The sequence below is a fragment of the Stegodyphus dumicola genome, chromosome X2 (genome assembly GCF_044657685.1).
Source record: "Stegodyphus dumicola isolate Sdum_Otavi_A_Nest chromosome X2, ASM4465768v1".
Lineage (NCBI taxonomy): Eukaryota > Metazoa > Arthropoda > Arachnida > Araneae > Eresidae > Stegodyphus > Stegodyphus dumicola.
In genome coordinates this window covers 144712709-144735496 of record NC_140781.1, presented here as the reverse complement: position 1 = coordinate 144735496, position 22788 = coordinate 144712709, and the positions used below count along the sequence as shown (strand labels likewise).

The window sequence follows — 22788 nt, the reverse complement described above, 5'->3', positions numbered from 1 at the left end:
TCTAACCATGACTGACTAATTTTCTAAATGCTTTAATATAATAGAATTTCTTGGTTAATTTTCAATAAACTATCCAACTCTGTATTAATCAACACATCTTTACTTCTAATAAATTAACAGTCAAATCATGTAATTATCAGAAGAAATTAGAAACACTACTATTTTGCTTAGTTCAGTTCCTCCTAAATGTGCAATCAAATAAATAAATTATATGTTTTCTAAAGATTCGTTTTTATGAATAGCCAGTTCAAAACATTTCTGGAAAGAAAGCCATTAGCTGATATCACCATAAAATTTTGGAATAGATATTTTCAGTAATTTAATATGTTCTCGTCTATCACTTTCTAGTGTTTGAGCAGATAATTGAGTTGGATGGTTTTCTATCATTAAGATTATGGTTTTGGTTTGACAGCTGAATCTGTTTTTTTTTTCACTCTGTATTTCTATAACACAATCCTTTCACGAAATTCTTCTGTAGTTTGAATCTCTTTATCTAATTCTTCTAGTTTCAAAATATATTTCATTTCAGAGTCAGCTATCTTAAGACATTCAAACTTATCATTCAACAGTTCTAAGTCTTCTTCTAGCAAGTTTATATCAACAGAAGACTTATTTAGTTCTAATTTTATTCTCTTGAGAATTATGGCAATGGACATTCTCAAACCTTTTCTTTTCATTTAGTTCTACTGACATATTTACTGAATCAGAACATATAAAAATCTTAATAATTCAGTAAGATTGCCTTTCAGATTAAGCATGCATAAAATCAACAATATTTTCTTTAATTAATTTACTTGCGTCCCATCAAGGATGCCATATCTTCCCCCCCCAAAAGAAGTGGGAAAGTATTGATATCTTCTAATCAAGAATAAAGGTAAAATTCTTTTGTCAGATGTCAGAAGATGTTCTTTCTAATCTATGTAACGTTGGGATTATTTTTATTATTTGAAAAAAATCTACTCATCACACAAAAGGCACTTCTAAAATAGCATAAATTAATTCACATTGCACTTTACTACCTAATTACTATGTACACAAAAGAGAAGCTTATGGGTTGCATTTATAGTTATTTCATCCATTACTAATTCTTAAAATGTTCTGGTTTCAACAAGTGATTCACGACACTCATATGTGAATCACTCGATACATTTTGCGAAAGATTCAACATACCCCTAACTATAACACATTACAAAGTCTGTAATCCGGACTCGTCGGGATTTCAGTGATTCCGGATTAGGGTTTTTTCCAGATTATAGATCATCAATTTAAATCTGGTAAGATGGCATGCAGAAATTATACAATTAAAAATATGAAACCATAATTTATGAAATGAGTAATTATAATCTAAAGGGTATCAAATTTTACAAAAAAAAAAAAAAAGCTTAATATTTATTTTTTTACTTTATTAAACATTTCTTTCAACGTGTGCATGCGTAAAGCATGCATTACGCACAGGCACAGTACAAAGTCCCATTACATTACACACATGCGTAATGTATACGCATTCTTTACGCGCATGCATAAAGTTTGTGGCTTTGAGGTCCGGATTATAGATCATTCCGGATAATGGACGTCCGGATTATGGACTTTGTACAGTACTGGATATATAACTGAATCTGGATGTATTAGTTCTTCGATTTTAAGATGCCATGATTTGCAAAATGTATTCCTTTACAATGATATCAACAGCAAAAGAACTTTGAGTTTAAGAAAATAAAATGATCAAAATAAAACATTAAAATGTGTCCAACAGATATATTTTTAATTGATTTATTAACCCTCAGTTGGAGGGGCTGGCGTATGGTACAATCTTAGAGGGGCAGCGTATGAAGTACGCCAGGTTATTTTTGGAGCCTCTGCTTCGTGTTTGAAACTATTTAATATTATACATGGCATTAATAAGGTGATTCGTCATAGTAAAAATGATATAAGAAAAAGGATAACAGAAAAAAAGCAGTAAAGATGGAAACTACGAATTTTTAATTAATTCAAAAAGTGGATGCACTGGAAATGTAATTTGAAGTTAAATAGTATTCTGCATTATTTTCTGTATGAAAATTATAAGAACGTAAATCAAAATTACAAATTATAAACATTCCGTAAAGAAAAGTTTGGTAAGTAATAAATTTCACAAATGAGAAATTTGAAAATCTTTTGCTATTTTAATCCTCTTCCGATTGTCCCTGCTCACTGTAGCAGGGTTTGCAAAGTTGTACTGTCATGCCCAGATGATTTTTGCAGGTAAACTTAGAACACTCGGAACATTTTATGGTAGTGTAGTTATTCTTCATTCTACCGCACTCAGCGCAGCGTCCTTTGATCTTTTTTGCAGGCGGTTCCTCGTCCCTTTCGGCCATCTTGTCCACTTCTGTTGTTACCAGCCTTCTAATAATAGCTTTGGAATGCGACAGGAGAAATGGCATTTTCAGACGATTCTGAAGATGGGGTTTCAACAAAGATGTAGTAGATTTTTCAAAAAATATCTTCTAAACTTGATGGTTGCATCAGGTTTGGAGAAGTTCAAGAGCACTTGCAAATTTATGCCCGCTACGTTTAGCAGTGCAAAATATATTGCCATTGTCCACCTGTTGGTTTTTCGGGCGACAGTGAAATTACTACAAAGTTAGTCTACGGTATAAACTCCACCTTTACATTTGTTATAATTGAGGATTATTTGAGGTTTATTCGTTTCCTGATCAATTTTGTCATCATCGTGTAAAGTACTGAGCAGTATTACACACTTATTTTTTTCGTTGAATATGAAACAATTGTCATATCCTTTTGAAAACCAAACAGTGAACTGGTTTTTATGGCTGGAATTAATTTGGAATTTCCTTTTTATTTTTTTTTTCAGCGTGCCCACAAGTGTTATATTTTTGGTAAGAAGATATTGAGCTAGCGGGTAGCTTTTATACCAATTATCGGTCGTCAGGTTGCAGTTGGAACCTTCGTACGCACCAATTAGCCTTTTGACAATGTCAATACTTGAATTAGAAGCCTCTTAAGGTCCTGGGGTTTGATTGCCACAGTAAATTTCAAGCTTCAATGTATAATACGTTCGTGAGTCAACAACTGCAAAAATTTTCAGACCATACTTTGCGAGCTTGTTGGGGATGAATCGAATAAAAGAGCACCTCCCACGAAAGGGTTCCAACTTCTCATTGATTGTGAGTTCATCACCTGGTGTATAAAAGTTTTGACAGTTCTGATTGAAAGATTAAAAAAATTCTCTTAGTGCAGCAAGCTTATCAGTTTTTCTTCACACCTACCTTGTGCCTTTATCATTGAATCTAATAGCAGCACACAGGTTTCTGAATCGCTTGAGACCCATGACTCCTTGCAAAATTTCAATTCCAGTACCATCTTTTGCCCATGCTTCCTCCAAATTGAGTTTTGACATTTTTTTGCACCCTAATAAGAATAAAATTCCTAAAAAGGCCAACATTTCTGCTCTATTAGTATCATACACGCTTCTCTTTGAAATGTTTTGGAGATCATCTGCAGTCCTGTTACATTTGAGATAAATATTTGTATATTGTACGATAGCATCAATCATATTTGTATTTATGATTTTCTGAAAAGCAGAAAGCTCATCATTCATATAGTCACAAGTTTTGTCACTTGGGCATATTTTTTTCATAAAATTTTTTCGAGGTGTTCTAGCAAATTTGCTCTTGAGGGGAACTTTATTCCACTTATAAGTTTCCTTTTCTTCTTTCAGAAACTTTCCTCCAACTTTCTTCTTTTTGTAAATTGTTTTTACAAAAAAGTCCTCATATTTGAAATCACTCATGTCATTTTCAATACCACTAAAATCGCCATTAGTTGGGGAAACATCATTTGAGGAAGGAAAATGAGGATGTTTAGAAACATTTCCCTCAATTTCTGAGTCACTTTCATGATCAGAATGTTCGATAACTTCCGATTCATCGACATCAGATGCGTTATCCAAATTGTCGGAGTCTTCATCAACCGAGACTTCTTCTAAAACGTGCAAATAATCTTCAGGAGGTACAATATTCTTTCTGTACATACTTGGAGGAGCGGCGTACTGCATTCGCCTACGCGACATGTTTACAATAACTGCTTTCGGAAGGAAGGCGAAAACCAGACTGACCAGAAATACCATGTGCATTGCACTCATGAAATGTTTCTAAGAGGGTAGAGGAAGGGAGGAACCTCAGGAAGGAGTTGTCTAAAAATTACAGCCCAAAAGATGGCATTGGCGTACTCTGTACGCCGGCCCCTCCATTGCAGGGTTAATAGCAGTTGTATTCTCATTTTAATTAATAGTGCAGAAAAATGCATTACTTCAGATGAATTAATAATTTGAAAAAGTATGCGATTCCAACATATCATTCCTGATATGTGGTCTTTTTTTGGCAAGTATTTTATTAGTTACTCTGTATTTTATTAGTTACTTTGCTAACGCATTTAAAAATTTTTTTACATTTTTAGGCTTTGCGATTACAATTAAACTATTATGCATTCCTCTGCTATAAAGAGGTGTTTTTTTTAATTCGTATTTCATTTTACTTTGAGACAGGTATGCTTATTCAATTTTAGCAAATTTAAACTTTTATTAATCTGTAAAAAAATTAATTTTACATTCTTAGTCATCACTTGCTAGAACTGTTTGCACCTTTTAGTGCTAGTAGGATCTAATTATTAGATTTAGTTTATTTCTTTTGTTTTTTCACAGTTTTTATGCATAATTAATTACAATATTTTACAATATGTTAACAAAATTATGAGTTAATTGAAAAGCTGCTGAAAGGGTGACTTGCAGAAAAATTTATATTGTAATTTATTTTCTGAAATACTTTACGTGAATGTATTTTGAAATACAAAATTATTTATGTAAAAGGAGGGGAATGGGAAGTATGGAAACTTTTTACTGTACATTTTATGCAGTAATTTGTAGAAGACTTGCTACTTTTAATGCTATTTGTCAACTTGAGTTTTCTCACTTTTCAGTCATTCCTTTTCTAAAATAGTTTGAACAGTATTTTAAATTAATCACCTTATTAATATCAGTGTTCTATAATACTTTTCTGTCAGCTTTTCTTTAATAGTAAACTTCCACTAGCATCTTCAATAAGTTTTAATCATGTTTCCAAATTTACTGCCTTCCCTTTATATTTTGCTGATATTTTTTATACAATTCTGAAGGTTTAGGAATTTAAAATTCAAAACCACAAGTATGTAGGTTTGAGATGTTAATTTTGAAATTAACTCGATTCCCTGCAATCAGCTAAAAAAGCAGAAATGAACTGATTCTGGCACTACTTGACCATTCGTTTTTCATATATTATCAACTGCTTAGACATGATATAGAAAAAGTATTGCAGTAGAACTTCAGTAATTCATGTCTACTTAGTTTATGAATGCTTACTATCTGCAGTTAATTTAGAAATCAAACAACAAACAGCATTATATTTGCAAATTTTCAAAGGACTAGTTTCGATGGTTTTACAGAACCATCATCCTCAGGTGCCAAAGTGCAAATGAATGAGATAAGGTGTAGTGATTGTATAAGATAAGAATGGCTGGCCAATAGATATTGGTGAATTAAAAAAATTTTCATCAATATCTAATTCACCAATGTATGCTGAATAATATATGGTGTAATATTATATATATAATATGGTGAATTAATTTTCTAGAAGCATTTCACATTAAAAAATATTTCTGTTCTAATTAATGACCCTAATTCCAATCCATCTTTGCCTTCAGCCTTTTAGAAAATTATGTTTTAGTTCTTCAGCCTTTAAGAAAATTATGTTTTAGTTTTGTCAATAAATGGCACCAGTAGCTTAACTCCTGTCCAGTCATTCTTATCTTATCTAACCACTATATCTTATCTCGTTCATTTTCGCTTTGGCAGCTGAGGATGATGGGTCAGTAAAACCATCTAAACTAGTCTTGTGAAAATTTGAAAATATAATGCTGATTTTTGTTGTTTGATTTCTAAATTAACCCCTTCGCGCCGACTGTCACGTATACGTGCCAGCAATGAACACACTTATCTACCGGCCGACACGCAGGCGTGCCAGAGCATTGTTGCATTCTCTACCGACTGTCACATATTTGTGCCAGTACCTTGGAACGTTTTTCAAACTATAATTTCTGCCACAAGATGGCACTGTATGTCCATATGGTTTCAGATACATGTGCATTAGACCTTCTACTTGAAATGAGAGAAGCATGACTCACATACACGTGTTTTTGATTATATAAACAAACGGGGAACTAAATGTTTCCGAATGGCGTGATTTATGACATCTCTTTAAATCTTTAAAGTTGTTTATTGTAAGTAGAAGTTTTATATGCGCTAAAGCGTTGAGTATTTCCGTTTACAGTTCAGTTTTTAGAAAATAATTAGATCTTGTTAGACGTGAATTCTTTCTGTTTTTACCGTTTCAATGTTGAAGCGTCGAAAATGTTTAACAGAGCATGAAATAGCAGAAATGATGCAAAATATTTCAGATATTGATTCTGAAATTCTGATATTCTGATATTGATTCTGAAAGATTAACTGAAAGACATTTTCCAAAACTTTGTTCAAAAGAGACTGATAAGAAAATGAGACGACGATGCTTCGTTTGTTCACATTCCCGGAAAAATCCTCCAAAACGGCAAATGAGTTATTACTAGTTCAAGGAATGTAATGTAGGACTATGTGTAGATCCCTGTTTTAAAATTTTTCATACGAAAAGAGAATTTTAAGTAATATATTTAGTTTTCAGATTATAATGTTAAAAGTCATAAAATGGCGAGTAATTAAAATAAAATGTGTAAAATAGGCATTTAAACAAGAAATAAGGTAATTAAAGTATATATATAAAAATATCTATAAAGCATAAGCCGTTTAAATACTCTATAGAGCATTATTAAACAATGCGTTGATACTTTGGAAATTTCATGGATTTAGGCTTAGTAGCAAAAAAGCCTCCGGCCCTGGAGAGACGCTCGCATAAGACACTGCCGGCCTCCGCGATAAGCGCGCGTTTTCGCTACCCGGCTCGAAGGGGTTAATACTTGTTCGGTGTGTTATTTTATCTTTATTATCTGCAGTTAATTTAGCTGCTAATTTTGGGGGGTTTGATAAACATTAATTTTGGTTGTATATTTTGTTGTCTTTTAATTTTGATTTTTTGTGGTTTGCATGTGTAAAGAATTTACTTATCCACAATTTTCAAATGTTGAATTCCAACTTAAATGCACTTCGTAGCTGATTTGTTTACACACTAAGCAATGTGCAGACTTACTCACATTAGTTACAAATAAGGATAGATGCATAAAATTAACATTTATAAAACCTTTTCTTGCATTAAAAATGGGAAACTCAGTTATGAGAGTCTGAAGAACAGAGAAATCTTCTTTAACAATTCAAAAATTTCAACTTTTAGCAGTTTTTTTAAGCTATTAATATTGTTATTAATCTTATTGAATATGAGCAAAACAATGATTTATTTATTTACAGATTTATTCTCTCATTTGAAAGCATAAAAAATTACTGTGAAAATAATTTTTCTTGTGGATATATTATATTTTTACATGAAATATTTTTATGTATTTTTATAAGAAAGTTTATTCTTTAGTTCTAGAAAAATAATTCTTCATAATTTCCCCCTTTTTCCTAATGTTTCTTTCCCTTTTTAATATATTTAAATGTATTAAATATGATAGTTTTGAGTCCAAATCCTGATTAAATAATTCTCAAGATACGACTTGCCTAGTGGATTATGTAAAAACAATCAAAGTTTATCACAAATTGGAATGCAAAAAATGTTAATGAAGCTGAGGAAGACATGCTTATAATATACTAAGTTACCTACTCTGCACAATGTTTTAATTCGATATACATGTTTGTGATTTGCTAAATGTAGAATCTGCTGCTGTTCACTATTTTCAGGATTATGGAATTCTTCTGACTACCTTTAAGTGTTCAAAATTCCGTAACATGAAGTTATACATCACATAGACAATATCAAGTTCACATGTAATATTCACAGGGCAAATGTCAGCATTAGACTAGAAAACGAGTTTGAAGGTAATTTATAATATGTTTATTTATCTGCAGACAAAGAAATCGAACTTCTGTGTGTCAGTAGCAGAAATTGTTGTGCATTAACTGATAAATACCCAAATAATTTTTTTATTAAAAGAAGGTAGTTTTTCTGTTGGCAAGACATATCTTAGTTTGTATGATACTTGAAATATTTTAGGATGATTCTGAAATTAAGGGGTATTGGTAGTTGGGAATGCATGTATTTAATAGTCTTTCTCATAGTAAGAAATGGTTTTCTTAAAGAAGTTTATTGCAATGTTGATTTTTTTAAAAATGTGTTCTGAAATATTAGTCACTTTGAAAAGTGGTTATCTGTACTAACTGGTCACCATGAGAGAATTCACTGTTTTTTAATAGGATTAAAAAAATGAGATTTAAATTGAAGAAAATTTTTTATGTAAAACTTGCAGTTAACATAAATGATTTTTTTAAAAATTTAATGCTTTTAAGGCATATATTATTCATATAATAAATTTTAACTTCATGTGAAGAAAATTTTTATTTCACATTCTCTACACTTTTTAACACGAAAACAATATTTTTTAAAGGTTTTCAATTTTGTTTGACCTTAGTTCAATTATCTAATATAAAGTATTATTTCTATAGTTGCGAATACTCTGCTCATCATTCTGGCCATTCATTTTGTCAACACAAGCCCCCTCTTAATTTCATATAATTTTATAAAAATATTTATTAATACAGTACAAAGTCCGAGATCTGAACGTTCAATATCCGGAATAATCTAAAATCAAGACCTCAAAACCACAAACAACTTTTTTCTATGCTTTACGCATGCACATTTGATTTTTTCCTCCATAATGAAACATGTGGAGAGTTCTGATTCTTAATTTCACATAGGCACTAAATAAAATATCTCTTTATTGAAATTACTGAAGAAACAATCATTTTAGCATAAATTTGTGAAATCAATAATTTGGCTCTGTAGCTGCATATCTGCTTGGCATAAATCTCAAACTGAAACATTCTTCAAAGGAACATCATTGATATTGCATCTGCTAGTATTTTATATCCCTGACGTCAACTTGGTGAATCATTATTTATTATATTTTGTTTTCATCACCGCATGTTTATAAACAGGACAACTTGGGTAATGACTCATGCAGCAATGTCTAAAAATTTTTTTATATTAGTAATTGAATAACAAAGAGTATGGCAACCTTTTATGCTGAATTGGCAATGATTAGATTTACATTAAATGCACTAAGAAATATTGATGGGGAAAATTTTAACAAAAATTTCTTTTCATATGCTAAATATAGATTTTGTCAAAGAAACTCATAGGCCAAAAGATTACATTTAGTGCTATTTGAATTAAGAATAACTGATATATTAGTTACATAAACCCAGCGTCAGAGCTCATATGGCTCATTTGCAGCCGGGTGGCAGAATTTAGGGAAGAAAAATTTTTGGAATTCGGAAAAGAACCAAGTGGCAGAATTAAGGGATGACAAAATTTTTATAAATTAAGGAAAGTACTGGGATCCAAAAATTAGGGGCAGTAAAAATTTAGAACTTATGAAGGCACTTTGTAGCAGAATTTAGGATTGGCATAAACTGCATCAGGCAGTATTCCCTCGATAAGCCTTAAGTATATGTGGAAGTTTATTTATTCAGGACTCAGATTAGCCTTAAGCATGTGCAAGAAATAGACGTAGGTAAAATAAATAACTAAACTAATACAATTCAAGCTTAATTCTCAGTACGCTATACAAGCAAGACAAAATTTAACAGAACAACTTGCCTATCATTACCAATTTCATGATATATAGCCAATAATGTTTAGTGGACACTATTAAGCTAGGCCAAAAATATACTTTACTGATTCTAAGGAATTTCAAATAATATAGCGTATTGCGCTGTTCCTTAATCTTCTAATTTCACCCAGCTTATTATTTTTCGCAGACTGTTGTTATTACACAATTTTATGAAAATTAAAGCTTGAACTTTCGATTACATCAAAAGGAGTTTCAAATTCTGGAGCTGCAACAGGATCTACAAAGCGAAAGCATTTTTTGATGTCCATCAAACAAAAAGAGGAATTGCATGAAGGCATATCCATCTGAAAATTATGCGATGAGTATGGTATTGGAAAGTCAACTGTATATGATGTAAGAAAAAGGAACTTTTTGTGGATTTAGACACCCCACTCGCAATGAATAACAGAAAAATTATTCACTATGCTAAAAGTGAAGATGATGAAAAATGATGATTTAATGGGTCAGACAGCGTTCCAGTGATGGCGTGCCATTGACGGGTCTAATGCTAATCACTCAAACCAAAATATTTCATGAAGAAATGAATTTAAAAACTGAGGGCAGATATTTGATAGGTTGGTTAACCAAAATTTAAAAATTGCCATGGTATAAGGCAATTCAAAATTTCAGGAAAAAGCTTCAGCTGATACTGAAGCTGCTGAACTATTTGCAGATGAAGTCATTGAACTTATTCACTACTAGTGAAAAATTATATCCAGAACAATTTACAACGTTGATGACACTAGTCTTTTCTGGCAATATGTACCGCGAAATACCTTGGCAACCTCTACAGAAAAAACTCCAACTGATGTCGAAGATTTCAAAGCGAGACTAAAAATTATAGCATGCGTAAATGCTGTAGGAATGCACGAATGCAAACTTTTCATAATCAGAAAAAATAGACGACCTCGAGCATTTAAAGAAGTAACGATTTTTCCCGTTATATAACATGCAAATAATAAAAGGTTTAATGAATGATTGGTTTGAAAATCATTTTTTACCTGAGGCTTAGCAACATTTGAATTTGGTTGGTTTACCTGATGACGCAAAAATTGTCCGGATTGTAGACAACGTCCTTCATTCACCCTATGGATATCAGAATAGTGTGTGCGCTGAAATGCAAATATGAAGTAGCATTTTTAAAATCAATGTTACATTTCTTGAACAATGGCAAGACTATTCAAGAACTTTTGAAATAATTTAGCATAAAATCTGCTGTGTGGAGCATCGCATGATCGTTGGAGGATGTGTCTCCAGTTACTTTACAAAATGCTTGGCATAATTTATAGCCAGCTACTATATTTCATGGTGAGGATGATGATGATAGTCGTTAATGTGAAAGTTTTCAGATATCGCAAACCAAAGGTGAAATTTTCCAATTAATGGATTTTGTAAAGAAATGTGGAGAAGCGGTAATAAATGAAGATAATATAACAGACGTTTTTCTTTGTGATGACAATGTCTCAATCATCAAACAATTAACGGATGGCAAAATCTATAGTATGATTATCTGTGGTAAATTCTATAGTCCTAGATCCAGAAAATACCACTACCAATTGTAAAGAAAGGGACAGAAAGATTATTGAAAACGCAAGAATTTCAATTGACAAGTTAGTTGGAATTCTCGACGCAGCAATTACAGAACTTGAACACTAGAACTTTGTAACCAAACAAGAAATTATGTCTGTTTATAGAATTAAAGAGAAAGTATTAGCACAATAAACGAAGCAATTTAAACAACTTGCATTGAAAGAAATGTTTAATAAAGTAAACAAATAAATCATAAGCTTTTTTCTGCAAATTTTGATACCCTTTAGATAAAAAATGCTCATTATTTCATTATTAATCATGATTTCATATTTTTAATATTATAATTTCTGCATGCTATCTTACTAGATTTAAATTGATAATCTGATATCCGGAAAAATCCTGAATCCGGATCTCATGAAGGGATTTCACGAGACTTTGATTAAGACCCAGACCTAAGGTGCATTTACATTTTCTTGTTTTTATCTTTGTTTTCATGAGGCATAAACAGGATTAGGAGCAATAACTGCCTTATTTTGGAACCACTTACAAGTTGGGCCTGAGCTTTAGAATTGGAGGCAGCATGCATTTGTTTTCAAACTGCACTCATGTGCAAAGTAAAGAAAATTTGCACATTATGTCAAATTTCTGAAAAACTAATTGGCAGATTTTAATGAAATTTGCAATGAATATATGTTTACAACAGAGAATATTTCATTCTAAAGTCATTTTATGTATGCATGATTATCAGTAAAGCTCATGGTGCGGGGATTTTCAAAATTCATATTGTGATATTGAACTGAAAATGAGTAATATAAGATATGGTCTCTTCTCACAGCCAGACAGGTTGAAGCCCTTGTGGCAGTTGATCCTATTCCTGCATCAAGACAGTGTTCAATTCTGGAATGGTTCTTGTAGGGGAATAGCAAGATAAAATTTCCCTCCTAAGAGCATCCCAGACATAAGGTTAAGGTCAGGATATTTGGTTGGCCAATCTATGTGGTAAATATCCTCACTTTTATAATCAGCCAATAGATGGCATCGTAGAAAAGCCACTGATAGAAGGTGCACAATAGGGGGGGGGGAATAATCTAGAGTCTAGAGAATGCAAGCGATGTGACCAGGATTCCATAACTTACAGCTATATGTAAATATGTATATATTTAATGCAATAATAAACAAATTTATTAAATACTATGAGCCCTCCTGTGGAATGAAAGAGAAACACACATCTTTTGACAGTCTTTTAATACTTCCTCGGTAGTCATTGACCAGCTGAGCCCTATGTGGAGAAGTGTTGTCGTCTGTTAACAGGAACCTAGGAACAACTGCACCCCTGAAAAGTCAAATGTAGGGCTCTATGGTCACCTCCATATACTTCATAGCATTCAGAAAGCCTTTATCAAACATATGCAGGGCTGTGCGGCCATCCAACATAATGCCTGCCCATACACCTCCACCACTGTAATGAACCTTTTCCCATGATGAAAGAGGGATGATATGTTCATGGTTCTATCCAGACCCAGGTACACTGAGAATCTGTTTTCAAGCTGAATCTCGACTCATCTGTAAAGATCACGGTGGTCCACTGAAGTTGGATCCAAGGTGCAAGTTCTCTGCACCATGCTAAATGTGCTGTCTTGTGTGCTGCAGTGAGTAGTAGGTCTTCTGGTATATAACTCTTATCTCATGAAGCCTTTGGGCAACTGCAGACTGTGAAAGTTGGGTTCCAGTGGCAGCATACAGGTCATGTGAGAGCTGTAATGCTGTTGCACTCCTGTGTCGCTATGCTAAAATTGCCAAATAATAACCATCATTCATTGTTATGAATCTTGGTTAACCTTGATCAGGTCTTCTCGATATGGAACCAGTGTAGCGAAACTGTTTCCACAGGCTGCAGATGACATTCGGTATTACATTTAGTATCCACCTGTACTTTGGACTGGCCTGCCTCCAATCTACTGACAATTATCCAGCTCATTTTGTCATCCATATGTTCATGGCTATTTATTTTACCTTATAAATTTTACCCAACTCTTGTAAGAAACACAGCAGATTTCATGAAGGAGTATGAACACACAAATTGACGGAAACTCCTCATGCACTTGCATCCTTTCAACAATCATAGCTCTGCAGACATGCAGGTGTATGGTTATGTATTCGATTCTGAATATTTGCATAATTCTTTGGCAGTGTAATTAGTACTTTTATTTCAGTACTTTCATAAAAAGAGATATAATTTGCAAATCCTGATAATTTTGCACACGAGTGTAGTTGATAGCTAATCTTAAGAATGTATCAAATGCTCTCTCAGAGTAATATTAGAGATAAGTGAACCAAGAGTTTAAAATAATATATTTACAGGTTAGGATGTTTAATATTAACCACCAAGCTTGTGCAACTAAATAGCTTTTGAAATATTATCATAGATGAATAGTTCAAGTTTAAGAAATGAAACATATATTTTCAGGAAACACATATTATGAAACATAAATTATAACAAGTGAAACATATATTATTTATTTTTTAACTTTTAAGACAAAGACTTTGATAATTTTAGTGATATCACAACTCAATAACTATATGTGTAAAAGAAAAGTGCCAATGAGAAAAATATTTTCCAAAACAAAATTAATCACATGAAATAAACTACATCTTCATGTAATCCACAATATTTGAGAAGTCATTAATTAAAAATTTTATTTGAGCCTTAACTCAATTATTTAATGCAAATTATTATTTCTATAACTGCAGAAACACTGCTTACCATTCTGGCTATTCATCTTGTCAACGTAATCTTCTCTTAAATTCTGGTATTTTTATAAAAATATTTAATAATATTTGCAAATTCTGTGAAGGATTTTGCAAGATCCCAATTAAGATCTGGGCTGAAGTATTACATTTCCTTTTGGTGCCATTAGTATCCATTTTCCTTGTTCTCAGGAGAGAAAACAGATTAGGAGTAATTGCAGCTTGACTTTGGGACCACATACAAAGCATATATAATCGTAAACATGAGCTAATTTCTTTTAGGAGATTTGTCATGGAGGCTTACCCCTCATAGGCAGATGGCCATTGTGTGTTGCATCTTAATCAGTTATCTAAACCACCAACACTTTTTTTAGCCTTCAGCCATCATGCATCAAGGTGCTCTTCTGATTTGCTCTATGACTGTGCAATCCATGTTACCCATGGCCTTATGTACTGTGACTGTCTTTCTTTAGGACCCCAGAGGATGATGATTATAGTAGCATTATTGATACTGGTTTATCCGTATGCTCATGGCCAGCAAAAAATGTTTTAATGTCTAATGACTATAGCCATTACAAAAACAACAACACTGATAACAAAAAGAAAATCAGAAAAAAGAGAATGAAAAAGAATTCGTGTGATAAAAAACCTGAACTGTCAAAAGCAGTTGAGCTGGAAGAATTTAGAAAGAAGGTTTGTGAATATGCATTCCAAAAATTTATGAAGGACATACAGAAATCCAAATAATTTGCAAAAACTTTGGCATATGTCTTGATGATGTCTTGATGATCCTCATCTTTCTGGAATTTCTTTGACTTGAACTTCAAAGAAACCAAAAACTCCATGCACTGATGAGGAGCCAGCTTAAAAGAATGTCTGAATATCTCCCGAGAAACTGCAGAGACTGCCAAAAACGGTGAGCCGATAGAAATACCACAGAACAACTGCTTCTAACAAATTCCAGTTTGATGAAGGAAACCCTGCTAATGTTGAAACTGAACTGAGAAAACAAAAGATCTCCCCAATGATACCTCCAAACAAGTGGACTGTATCAGCCTTAAATGATGCTTTGTAGAATCATACAAAGAAGAATTTGAAAGAACTGCACAAAAGGGTTTATCATGATTAATATGAAGATCAATGGTGATTACCAAACTATTGCTATGCACTTTAGAAATAATGGATTCCTGTTTCATACATGCTTGTCAGGTAATGGAAAATCTACAAATGCCTTTATTAAGGGACTCTCCGCAACAGTTCCTGCTGACAAAATTAAAACTGACCTCTAAAGATGAAACATTTCATATTCAGAGCTACAGAAATCCTTATCAGATTTACAGAAGAATAATTTTAATCTTTTTGATAACCAGACGGAGTCATTCAAGAATGACTGTATCTGAAATGTTGACTGTTTCAAATTCCAGTTGTATTTATGCGGAGATATTTGCCACTCAACCAATCTCACTTCCTTATTGCCCAGAATTTTTCCCTGTAGGAACCCCAGACTTGCTATAAAAGGCTATGGGCAATTTGCCTATGTTCTACTCAGGATGAGGATGTACATCTAACCATTTGCAGGCCCTGTTCACTCTCACCCTCTAAACTACTAGCTCAGAATAAATTTTACTAAAAATGCACATTAATCTTTCAAGTGCAGATTTTTGGCATATAACTTTAGCATAAGATAGACATTATTAAAAAAGCTTGAATTTTAGGTTCCTGTTTACAAAAATGCTAAACATAATGCACATAAAGTAAGAATTGAAAAAGCAGTTTATTACTTTTGTCTTGTATTATTATAGAAATTATGCAGCAGAAAATTGATGAAGTGTAACATATATAAACATTTCCAGTATTTGTAGGTAAAAAACTGTTTGGCAAACTGTATGGCAGAATGTTGCTTGCTAGGTATATATGAAAGTTTTTTATTTTTTTTTTTCATTGTATAGTCATTGGTGATGAAAAATGCATCCACTTCGATAACCCAAATCATAGGAACCACCTGACCATGCTTCAGCATCAACAGTCAAGCCTAATATTCATGGGGAAAAAATCATATCGTTTATATGGTGGATTAACTTGGTGTCATGTATTATGAGTTACTCAAACCATTACTGGGGCACTCTACTGAACGCAAGTGATGAGACTGAGCTGTGCTTTCAAAGAAAAATCTGCCCACTCCTACTCTAGACATGGCAAAATTATTCTGCATAATAACACTCCTCCACATGTTACGGCATCTGTCAAAACCTACTTGAAATGAGATGTTTTCCCCACTCCCATCGTATTCACCAGACATTGTTCTTTGTGATTATTACTTGTTTCGTTTGATGATGCATGCCTGTCTGAGCAGCATCTCACATCATATGAAGATATCAAAAATTGGACTGACTTGTTGATAGCTTCAAAAGATGAAGCGTTCTTCCGACGCGGTATATGCATGCTGCCAAAAAGATGGAAAAGTAGTGGCTAGCGATGGACAATACTGTGAATAAAACGTAATGAATTGTTCTTTCACAATAAAGACCCAATTTTTGATAAAAAAAACAATGGACACTTATTTGTACATGCAATAATTAACAGAAAAGTTATATTGACAATATGCATGTATTTCCAAGCAGTTTAATATAAAGATTAGGATGAGGCAATAGGATGATTATAGCAACATTACTGATACTGATTTATCCATATGCTCACAGCAAGCAAAAAAGGCTTTAATGGCTAAGGACTATAAGAAAACCAACTTCAACACTGAGAACGAAAAGAGAATCAGAAAAAGAATGAACGAGAATCCATGTGATGAAAAACCTGAACTATCGAAAGCAGCTAAGCTGGAAGAATTTAGAAAAAACATGTGAATATGCATTTAAAAGATTTATGAAGAACATGCAGAAATCTACAATAATTAGCAAAGTTTTGGCATATGTTTTGACGATCTTCATCTTTTCCTTTGACTCAACTTACAAAGAAACCCAAAAATCCACGTACCAATGAGGAGCCAACCAAAAAGAATGTCTGGATATCCCCCAAAAAACCTGCAAAGACTCCTAAAAAATGTGAGTCAATGGAAATCCCACAGAGCAACTGCTTCTAACAAAGTCCAGTTTAATGAAGGGAAACCCACCTAAAGTTGAAACTGAACTGATAAATCGAAAAATCTGTCCAGTGATACCTTTGACCAAGTGGACTGTATTAGTCTTAACTCATATTTTGTAGAATCATGTGAAGAAGAATTTGAAACAACTATGAAAAAGTGATTTATCTTGATTAAATTGAAGAACAATTGTAAATTTTTAAAGATGGTATATTTTATGTTATTTGTTTTATAAATTATATCAATATTCAAAGAACACACTGTCAGTAATAGAAGAATAAACATCATTAAAAATGAAGAAACTAGTTCTAAATGGTATTAAAGACCATTATGTTGAGGGGGGGGGTGAACCTGAATAATATCATTAAGTTTAAACTTGCATAAACAAAGTAGGTTATAACTCTTTTAACGGTGATGGTTTTTATTGAGTCTACTCATTAAGATCTGTATTTAAACAGCTTTTATCAATTAAATTTTTGTAATTACTTACTTTAGTCTCTGTTTTTATAAACTTCCATTCATTAAGGTGGTATTTGCATCATTAAGAAAATTTGTTGATGAAAGTTGACAAATTGATTTTTTTAGATCACTTTTGTGCATTACAGAACTGGTTCTCTCCTTAAATAAGCATTAGTTAAATTAGAAATAACTTGCTAATTAGAACTGTCTTTGTACAGACCACATTATGAAAATTTAAAACTGTATATATATATATTTTTTTCTTTTTGAAAAGCATTATGGAAACAAAACTGTTACGAGTCTAAAAATCCATCGTATTTGATTTGCTTCTTAACCCTCTAAGCAGCAAGTCTGTATATATACAGCTTAGAATAATTTTTGTGATATCTGTAAGAATGTATATATATATATGTGCATATTAAAAGAAAGATATGTCAAAGAAATTAAGGCAATATATCAAAAGAAAACAAATCCAGGTATGAAATACTAGGAGAGTTTTTACATTAAAATTAAAAATAAAAATAAAAATAAAAAAAAAATAAATAAAAAAAAAATTGTTCTCATAGTAGATTTGGGAAATTTGCGCTTTCTTAGCGAAAACCCTGGCCGCTCAGAGGGTTAAACTCGGCTATGGATTTTTGTTGAAAAATGTTTTTGAAACAATCTGTATTAATGAACTGATTACTTCTTAACTAATTTTAGGACTTCTATAATTAAGACACAATAACACGCCGAATAAATACTAATTCAGAAGTCAAACAGCAAAAATCAGCGTTATACCTACAAAATTTTCACAGGACTAGTTTCGATGGTTTTACCGAACCATCATCTTCAGCTGCAAAACCGCAAATGAACAAGATAGGAAATAATGATTAGATAAGATAAGAAACCCTGGACAAGAATAAGCAAGTGGCGCCATCTGTTGGCGAAACCAGAACTAAAACATAATTTCTCTAAAAGCCGAAGGCAAATTTGGATTGGAATTAGGAAAGTTAACTAGAACAGAAAGATTTTTATGAATGTGAAATGCCTCTAGAAAATCCAGTTCTCCAATGGAAGATGTTTTTTGAATAATTTTGGCAGCAGAAAAATTGAAAGTGTGATTTTCGGACCAACAATGTTGAGCAACAGAAGACTTCTGTGTTTCCTTTTTTCTAACATATGCCTCATGTTCTTTGACGCGAAATTTTAAGGCTCTCTTAGTTTGGCCAATGTAAATTAAACCGCACTCGCAAGGAATCCTATAAATACCCCAGGAATTCATATCCGGAATGGGGTCCTTGAGTATAGAAGTTGGAATTTTATTGATGGGAGAATAAACAACCCGAAAGTTAAATTTCTGCAAAATATGTGCAACTTTATAGCTAATTGATGGAAAGAAGGGAATGACAACAGAATTTTTATAATCTCCTAAAATAAGAGTGTGGCTTTTAGTGTGTTGAGATTAGTGTGTTTTAGTTGTTTCACCCAACATTATTAATCAAGCAGTTAAAAAATTCTCATCTCAACACACTAAAAGCCACACTCTTATTTTAGGAGATTATAAAAATTCTGTTGTCATTCCCTTCTTTCCATCAATTAGCTATAAAGTTGCACATATTTTGCAGAAATTTAACTTTCGGGTTGTTTATTCTCCCATCAATAAAATTCCAACTTCTATACTCAAGGACCCCATTCCGGATATGAATTCCTGGGGTATTTATAGGATTCCTTGCCAGTGTGGTTTAATTTACATTGGCCAAACTAAGAGAGCCTTAAAATTTCGCGTCAAAGAACATGAGGCATATGTTAGAAAAAAGGAAACACAGAAGTCTTCTGTTGCTCAACATTGTTGGTCCGAAAATCACATTTTCAATTTTTCTGCTGCCAAAATTATTCAAAAAACATCTTTCATTGGAGAACTGGATTTTCTAGAGGCATTTCACATTCGAAAAAGTCTTTCTGTTCTAGTTAACAATCCTAATTCCAATCCAAATTTGCTTTCGGCTTTTAGAGAAATTATTTTTTAGTTCTGGTTTCGCCAACAGATGGCGCCACTTGCTTATTCTTGTCCAGGGTTTCTTATCTTACCTAATCATTATTTCCTATCTTGTTCATTTGCGGTTTTGCAGCTGAAGATGATGGTTCGGTAAAACCATCGAAACTAGTCCTGTGAAAATTTTGTAGGTATAACGCTGATTTTTGTTGTTTGACTTCTGAATTAGTAATTTTAGGACATTTTTTCATTACTAAAGCATCCATTTATATATAAATTTTTTAATATTGTCATTTCCACAATTTAATATTTTTCATTTATAAATTAATTACGTAATTTTTCTGCCGAATAGTTTAGTGTTTTGGAGTAATTAATCCTTTTTGGATAATTTTTTTAAAATTTTTATTTTCTGAACTTATGAAAGCTACAGTATTCAAATTTTTTTCTAGCTTGAATGTGAACGAATTGTGACTTTTGAAGATAATTACCTTGAAAATACATCCAAAAGATCCGGAAATCTTTTCAAGACTGCAGTACAAGAAATTCTGAAGGTAATTTTCCTGTATCTCTGTGCTTTTCTCAAGACAAACTGAAAGCACAGAGAAACATGCAAGTAAATTGCATGTGCTAAAATATGCAATTCAAAGAAATATTTTGGCAGAAGTGACTTGATCACTTCAGCTATTTTGAGCAAAATTTAACGAATGAAATGTGTAAAATGAGGAATTGTATGATTATTAAAAATTATGGTATTAAAAGGTATAATTAAGACACAATAAAACGCCGAATAAATACTGATTCAGAAGTCAAACAACAAAAATCAGCGTTAATTCACAAAATTTTCACAGGACTAGTTTCGATGGTTTTACCGAACCATCATCTTCAGCTGCAAAACCTCAAATGAACAAGATAGGAAATAATGTTTAGATAAGATAAGAAAGCCTGGACAAGAATAAGCAAGTGGCGCCATCTGTTGGCGAAACCAGAACTAAAACATAATTTCTCTAAAAGCCGAAGGCAAATTTGGATTGGAATTAGGATCGTTAACTAGAACAGAAAGATTTTTATGAATGTGAAATGCCTCTAGAAAATCCAGTTCTCCAATGGAAGATGTTTTTTGAATAATTTTGGCAGCAGAAAAATTGAAAGTGTGATTTTCGGACCAACAATGTTGAGCAACAGAAGACTTCTGTGTTTCCTTTTTTCTAACATATGCCTCATGTTCTTTGACGCGAAATTTTAAGGCTCTCTTAGTTTGGCCAATGTAAATTAAACCGCACTCGCAAGGAATCCTATAAATACCACAGGAATTCATATCCGGAATGGGGTCCTTGAGTATAGAAGTTGGAATTTTATTGATGGGAGAGTAAACAACCCGAAAGTTAAATTTCTGCAAAATATGTGCAACTTTATAGCTAATTGATGGAAAGAAGGGATTTACTCATGGTTTCTTTTGATGTAAAATCATTATTCACCAATGTCCCAGTGGAGGGTGCATTAAGATGTCTAGAAACCAGACTTCGCGAATTTCATTTCTCTTGCATCGAAATTGATGAGCTAATTTCTCTCACTCAACTCTGTTTGAAACAAACACATTTTGTTTTCCAAAATAAATATTACAAGCAAACTGAGGGATTAGCCATGGGAAGCCCCCTCAGTCCCATCCTGGCTGATATCTACATGCATTATTATGAATCAAAATTGTTTGAAACTTTAAACTTCCCGGCATGGTTCCGCTACGTAGACGATACTTTTACCCTGTTTGCAGGTAATAAAGATGATTTAAATAGAGTTCTTTCAACAATGAATTCTATTGATCCTGCTATTCAGTTCACTTTTGAACTTGAGACTTGCAATTCTCTTCCGTTTCTCGGCATTCTGGTCACACGTAACACATCCAACTTCAGTACTACAGTTTACCATAAACCTTCATCGGTTTGCCTTCCACCACACTTTAAATCATGTCATCCGACTAAACAAAAGTTAGCTTCATTTTATTCCTATGTTTTCCGTGCTCTTCAAGTTTGCTCCTCCAAACTAGCCCTTGATGAAGAACTAAATTATTTAAAAGCAATAGCTATTGACAGGGGCTTTTCACCCAACATTATTAATCAAGCAGTTAAAAAATTCTCATCTCAACACACTAAAAGCCACACTCTTATTTTAGGAGATTATAAAAATTCTGTTGTCATTCCCTTCTTTCCATCAATTAGCTATAAAGTTGCACATATTTTGCAGAAATTTAACTTTCGGGTTGTTTACTCTCCCATCAATAAAATTCCAACTTCTATACTCAAGGACCCCATTCCGGATATGAATTCCTGGGGTATTTATAGGATTCCTTGCCAGTGCGGTTTAATTTACATTGGCCAAACTAAGAGAGCCTTAAAATTTCGCGTCAAAGAACATGAGGCATATGTTAGAGAAAAGGAAACACAGAAGTCTTCTGTTGCTCAACATTGTTGGTCCGAAAATCACACTTTCAATTTTTCTGCTGCCAAAATTATTCAAAAAACATCTTCCATTGGAGAACTGGATTTTCTAGAGGCATTTCACATTCATAAAAATCTTTCTGTTCTAGTTAACGATCCTAATTCCAATCCAAGTTTGCCTTCGGCTTTTAGAGAAATTATGTTTTAGTTCTGGTTTCGCCAACAGATGGCGCCACTTGCTTATTCTTGTCCAGGCTTTCTTATCTTATCTAAACATTATTTCCTATCTTGTTCATTTGCGGTTTTGCAGCTGAAGATGATGGTTCGGTAAAACCATCGAAACTAGTCCTGTGAAAATTTTGTGAATTAACGCTGATTTTTGTTGTTTGACTTCTGAATCAGCATTAAAAGGTATGTTTTTAACAGTGGCTTTTGTGAATTTGCAACTAATACAAAGGATATGCCTTCCAGTTTATACCAGACCAGCACCATACATTTCCAGCTCTTCAACATGGTTATCAATATTGTGTGCAATTCATTGCTAGTGCACTGATAAATTAGCCACAGACTGTAATATATGTGGCAGAATACTGCCATACAAAATGATGAAAAGTTTCTAAATAAATTGTTATTGCTTTTTCAGTAATGCTGGTTGCAAGTTATGTTCTAAAAATTAACAGTAATGCCGTGCATTGAGAATC

The 22788-nt window shown here is 32.8% G+C and overlaps 1 protein-coding gene across 2 annotated transcripts in view; it reads left to right on the top strand.

Moving 5' to 3' along the window:
- Positions 1–22788, top strand: part of LOC118203988 (DNA (cytosine-5)-methyltransferase 3B-like) — a 192173-nt gene that overhangs the window by 20851 nt on the left and 148534 nt on the right. Inside the window, exon 3 of one of the 2 annotated variants that reach the window (XM_085809069.1) lies at positions 20105–20206. The exons of the other annotated variant lie outside the window; for it this stretch is intronic. Coding sequence (XP_085665195.1) covers positions 20105–20206 — 102 coding nt within the window. The remainder of the gene's footprint in view (positions 1–20104; positions 20207–22788) is intronic. 2 annotated transcript variants of the gene reach the window in all.